The 5,061-nt window shown below is 63.2% G+C and overlaps 2 protein-coding genes across 2 annotated transcripts in view; one reads left to right on the top strand and one right to left on the bottom strand.

The window, feature by feature from the left end:
- Positions 1-3,936, top strand: part of NPAS4 (neuronal PAS domain protein 4) — a 5,727-nt gene extending 1,791 nt beyond the window's left edge. The window contains exons 2-8 of the mRNA XM_010572816.1: positions 530-681; positions 842-944; positions 1,635-1,881; positions 2,048-2,157; positions 2,666-2,798; positions 3,038-3,501; positions 3,581-3,936. Coding sequence (XP_010571118.1) covers positions 530-681; positions 842-944; positions 1,635-1,881; positions 2,048-2,157; positions 2,666-2,798; positions 3,038-3,501; positions 3,581-3,936 — 1,565 coding nt within the window. The remainder of the gene's footprint in view (positions 1-529; positions 682-841; positions 945-1,634; positions 1,882-2,047; positions 2,158-2,665; positions 2,799-3,037; positions 3,502-3,580) is intronic.
- A 62-nt stretch (positions 3,937-3,998) lies between these two features.
- LOC104835039 (protein rtoA-like) overlaps positions 3,999-5,061 on the bottom strand; it is a 2,929-nt gene continuing 1,866 nt past the window's right edge. Inside the window, exon 2 of the mRNA XM_010572817.1 lies at positions 3,999-5,053. Coding sequence (XP_010571119.1) covers positions 4,068-5,053 — 986 coding nt within the window. The 3' untranslated portion in view covers positions 3,999-4,067. The remainder of the gene's footprint in view (positions 5,054-5,061) is intronic.

The raw sequence follows: 5,061 nt of genomic DNA on the forward strand, positions 1-5,061 counted from the left end.
GGGCCAGGGATTGGGCATCATGGCTGGCACAGGGGGACCGGGATGGGGACTGAGACCAGGAATCAGGATTGGGACCCAGGATTAGGACAGGGATTGATACTGGGACCAGGGACCAGGGATCAGGATAGGGACCTAGAATCAGGACTGGGACAGGGGGATCAGGACAGGGACCGAGATCCTGGGACAGGGACCGGGGCTGGAATTGGGTCAGGAACCAGGACAAGGACCCAGGATCATGGACCAGAGGCTGGAGATGAGGGACAGGGACAAGGGACAGGGACAGGGACAGGGACTGGGGCTGGGGACAGAGACTGGGACTCCCGTGGGTCCACGTGGGTGATGCTGTGGGTCCTGCCAGGGCCACCATGGGACCACGTGGGCAAGGCTATGGGTGCCACTGGTGACTCCACAGCTGGTGCTTTGGGTGCTGAGGCCACGTGGGTGCCCTGCGACTGCAGTGGGACTGTGCGGGCAAGGTGGCGGGTGCTGAGTGGGTGCTGGATAAGTACTGACGTGTGTCCCCATGCAGGCCCGGCACGGGGAGCACCCATGGAGCTGCTGGGGGGACCGGAGCTGGCCGACCTGGTGGCATCACTGCCCGGCTTCCTGCTGGCCGTCACCCGCGAGGGGAAGCTGGTCGGCGTCACCGACAATGTCGCGCAGCACCTGGGGCACTCCATGGTAGGCACCTGCATGCAGGGACAAGGTTGGGTGCAGGGTGCTGTCCCCCTTGGGTGCAGGTGGCTCTGGTGCTGCAGGATGATGGGTGTTGGGGGGTGCTGGATGCCAGGGGAAGGCGCTGGGTGCTGGGTGCTGATCCTCCCGCCTCCCCCCCACGCAGGTAGACCTGGTGGCACAGGGTGACAGCATTTACGACCTGCTGGATCCCGCCGACCACCCCCTGGTGCGACATCAGCTCACTCTGCCCGGGCCCCCCCAGGCAGGTGGGTGGGGGCTCCGAGGGGGTGGGGCCGATGGGGAGGGGCTTGGTGGGGCGGGGGCAGAGGGAGGGAGGGATGGGTGGATGGAGGGAGGGATGAATGAGCGGGAGGAAGGACAGAGGGATGGAGGGATGGAGGGATGGAAGGAGGGAAGGATGGAGGGATGGTGGAAGGACAAAGGGATGGATGGATGGAAGGATGGAGGAAGGGAGGGAAGGACGGAAGGCCAGAGGGTTGGAAGGAGGGATGGACAGAAGGATGGAGGGAAGGACAGAGGGAAGGAAGGACAGAGGGTTAGAAGGAAGGATGGAGGGATGGATGGAAGGATGGAAGGACAGAGGGTGGGTAGGATGGAGTATTGGAAGGGTGGCTGGAGGGGTGGAAGGACAGAGGGATGGGTGGAGAGAGGGACAGAAAGATGGAGGGAAGGAAGCATGGCGGAAGAGGATAGATGGAAGGACAGAAGGTTGGAAGGACAGAGGGACAGAGGGATGGAAGGACAGAGGGACAGAGGGATGGAAGGACAGAGGGACGGAGAGATGGATGGAAGGGGGAGGGAGGGAAGGAAGAATGGAAGAAAAGACGGAGGGATGGAAGGATGAGGGATGGAGGGATGGATGGAAGGAAGGATGGAGAGATGGACGGAGGGATGGACAGAGGCCGGAGGGACCAACAGAGGACCCCTTCCCGCAGAGCGCCTCTTCCGCTGCCGTTTCACCACCTCGCGGGCCTCGCGCCGTCCCAGTGCCGGGCGGAAGCTGGTGCTGTTGCGGGGCCGGTTCCAGGCCCCCCCTGGCCCCCCCGGGGCTTCCCCAGGACTTTTCGTCGCCTTCTGTGCCCCCCTGGACCCCCCACCTTGGCCCTGCCCCGACTGCCTGCTGCTGCCTGCGTTCCAGAGCCGCCATGCCCGTGACCTTGCCCTGCTCGACATCTCCGACAGGTGAGGGGCCCGGTGTCCAGGGGGGACCCAGGTGTCCGGGAGGGGACCAAGCACTCACGAGGGAACCGAGGCATCAGGGTGGACACAGGTATCTAGGAGGGGACCCAGACATCTGGATGGGACACAGGCATGGGTGGGCGAGGGACCCAGACGTGCTGTCCCACAGCGTCCTGATCCACCTGGGCTACGGGCGTGGGGAGCTCCTGGGTCGCTCCTGGTACCGGCTCCTGCACCCCGAGGACCTTGGCCACGTCGCTCGCCAGCACCTCCGCCTCGGTGAGTGTCCCCTCAGCTGTCCCCAGGGTCCCCTGGGGTCTCCCTGTCCCCCCCCAGCTGTCCCTCGGGATCCCTGGGGTCTTCCTGCCCCCTGGCTGTCCTCTGGGTCCCTGCATTCCCAAGGGTGTCCTCCATCACCCTGGTTGTTCCCTGGGTTCCCTGCTGTCACTCTGCCCCCCCCCCCCGCAACATCCTTAGTGTCCCACACATCCCCTGGAGTCACCTTGTCTCCTGTCAGGTGTCCTCCATGCCCCAGTTGACCCCCTGTCCCCGTTGACCCCCTGTCCCAATTGACATACCCATGTCCCCATCCCTTCCAATCACCCCTGTCCCCATGGACACCCCCATGTCCCCATCCACCCCAACCGACCTCGTTGACATCCCCATGTCCCCAACTCCCCCAATCACTCCCATCCTGTTGACATCCCCATGTCCCCATTCCCCCAACCGTCCCCTGCCCCCTGGCCCTCACCCCCCCGTCCCTGCTGATGTCCCCTTGTCCCCGCAGCAGGAGCAGGGGCAGAGGCGCGGGGGGAGCTGGTGACGCGGCTGCAACGCAAGGACGGCCTGGGCTGGACGTGGGTCTACGCCCGACTGCGCCCTGAGGGCCCGGCCCTGCTCGCCCACAACTTTGTCATCAGGTGAGTGGACACAGGCGTCCGGGTAGCCCCATCACCCCCCCAAGGGACCCAGACATCCGGGAGGTCCCATCAGCCCCAGGGGACCCAGGTGTCCCATCATCCCTGAGGGAAGCCCAATGTCTGGGTACCTTCCACCCCACATGGCACCCATGGGTCCCGGCACCCTCCGCTCCCCTCAGGGGGACCCAGGTGTCCGGGCTTAGCCCAGGCCCCCCCATAACCCCCTGTCTTTCCTGCAGTGAGGCTGAAGCCTGGTGCCTGCGGCAGCAGCTGGCAGCTGAGGCCCCCCCGGGCCCCCCCGAGCCCTTCGGCCCAAGCCTTGACTTCCCTGGTGCTGCCATCGGAGCTGGTGGGGACCTTGGTGTTGGCGCTGACCCCAGCATTGGCCTCAGTGTTGGCCCCGGCATTGGATCCAGCGTTGACCTTGGTGTCGGATCTGGGCTTGGAGATGACATTGGAGCTAATGTTGGCGTCAACGTTGGCCTTGGCCTTGGGGTCAACGTTGGATGTGGCCTCGGAGCTGATGTTGGACATGGTCTTGGAGCTGGCCTTGGGGCCACTGTTGACCCTGCTGTCGGAGCTGGTGTTGGACCTGGTCTTGGAGCCAACATGGGACCTGGTCTTGATGCCAACATGGGACCTGCTCTCGGAGCTGCCATCGGACATGGTCTTGGAGGCAACGTTGGGGCCAACATTGACCCTGGTCTTGGAGCCGGCGTTGGAGCAAATGTTGGACGTGGCCTTGGAGATGGTGTTGGACACGGTCTTGGCTCTGATGTCAGCGCTGGAGTTGGCATTGGCGTGGGAGCTGGCATCAGAGTCGACGTTGGCCTCGGTGTGGCAGCTGGCACCGGCGCCGATGTTGGCCCCAACCTTGGGGCTGATATTGGAGCTGCTCTTGGAGCTGGCACCGGAGATGATATTGGAGCTGGTCTCCAAGCCAATGGTGGAGCGGACACTGGCCCCAGTCTCGGAGCCGGCGTTGCGCTCAGTGTCGGGGCCAACATTGGGCCTGGTCTTGGTGGCGGTGTCAGAGCCAGTGTTGGGCTCGGCATTGGGGCTGTTGGTCCTGCTCTTCCATCTGATGTCGGCGCTGGCGTGGGACTCACCGTCGGTGCCAGCGTTGGAGCCAATATAGGTGCTGGAGTCAGCGCTGGTGTTGGACTTGGCCTTGGAGCCAATATTGGAGCCAACGTTGGCTCCAGTCTTGGATCCACTGTTGGACTTGGCGTTGGAGCTGCTCTTGGAGCCAATGTTGGCTCTGCTCTTTCATCTGGTGTTGGACCTGGCATTGGACTTGCCGTTGGTGCTGCTGTTGGAGCCAACGTTGGCTCTGGTCTCGGATCCAGTGTTGGACTTGCCGTTGGAGCCGGTGTTGGAGCCAACGTTGGCCCTTCTCTCGGATCCAGTGTTGGACTTGCCGTTGGAGCCGGTGTTGGAGCCAACGTTGGCCCTTCTCTTGGATCCGGTGTTGGACTTGCCATTGGAGCTGGAGTTGGAGCCAATGTTGGTGCTGCTCTCGGATCCAACGTTGATGTTGGCGTTGGACTTGGTGTTGGAGCCAACGCTGGCACTGCTCTTACATCGGATGTTGGATCGGGTGTTGGACTTGGCATTGGAGCTGCTATTGGAGCCAACATGGGTGCTGGCGTTGGCTCTGCTCTTGGATCCAGTGTTGGACTTGGCCTCGGAGCCAATGTTGGCTCCAACATTGGCTCCGCTCCTGGATCTGATGTTGTTGCCGGCGTTGGACTTGCAGTTGGAGCTGGCGTTGGAGGCAGCGGTGGCTCCGGTCTTGGATCTGCCCTTGGATTTGCTGTTGGAGCTGCGCTCGGAGCCAACGTTGGCTCTGGGCTTGGACCTGATGTTGGCACTACTGTTGGACTCAGCCTTGGAGCCAACATTGGAGCCAACGTTGACTCTGCTCTTGGAACCAGTATTGACACCAGCATTGGACTCGGTGCTGGAGCCAACGTTGGATCCGGTGTTGTACTTGGTGCTGGAGCTGCCGTTGGAGCCAACGCTGGCTCTGCTCTTGGATCCACCATTGGCCTTGGCCTTGGAGCCAGTGTTGACCCTGCTCTTGGATCTGGTGTTGGCCTCGGTGTTGGAGCTGCCATCGGAGCCAACGTCGGCACCGCCCTTGGCACCGGACTTGGCCTTGGAGCCAACCTCGCTGCCGGTGTTGGCTCCTCCCTGGGCCCCACCATCGGTCCTACCCTCGGAGCTGTCGGCGGATCCAATGCCGGCATTTGCTTGACGC

This window comes from Haliaeetus leucocephalus, unplaced genomic scaffold (assembly GCF_000737465.1).
Source record: "Haliaeetus leucocephalus isolate CR32 unplaced genomic scaffold, Haliaeetus_leucocephalus-4.0 Scaffold352, whole genome shotgun sequence".
In the NCBI taxonomy this organism is placed as follows: domain Eukaryota; kingdom Metazoa; phylum Chordata; class Aves; order Accipitriformes; family Accipitridae; genus Haliaeetus; species Haliaeetus leucocephalus.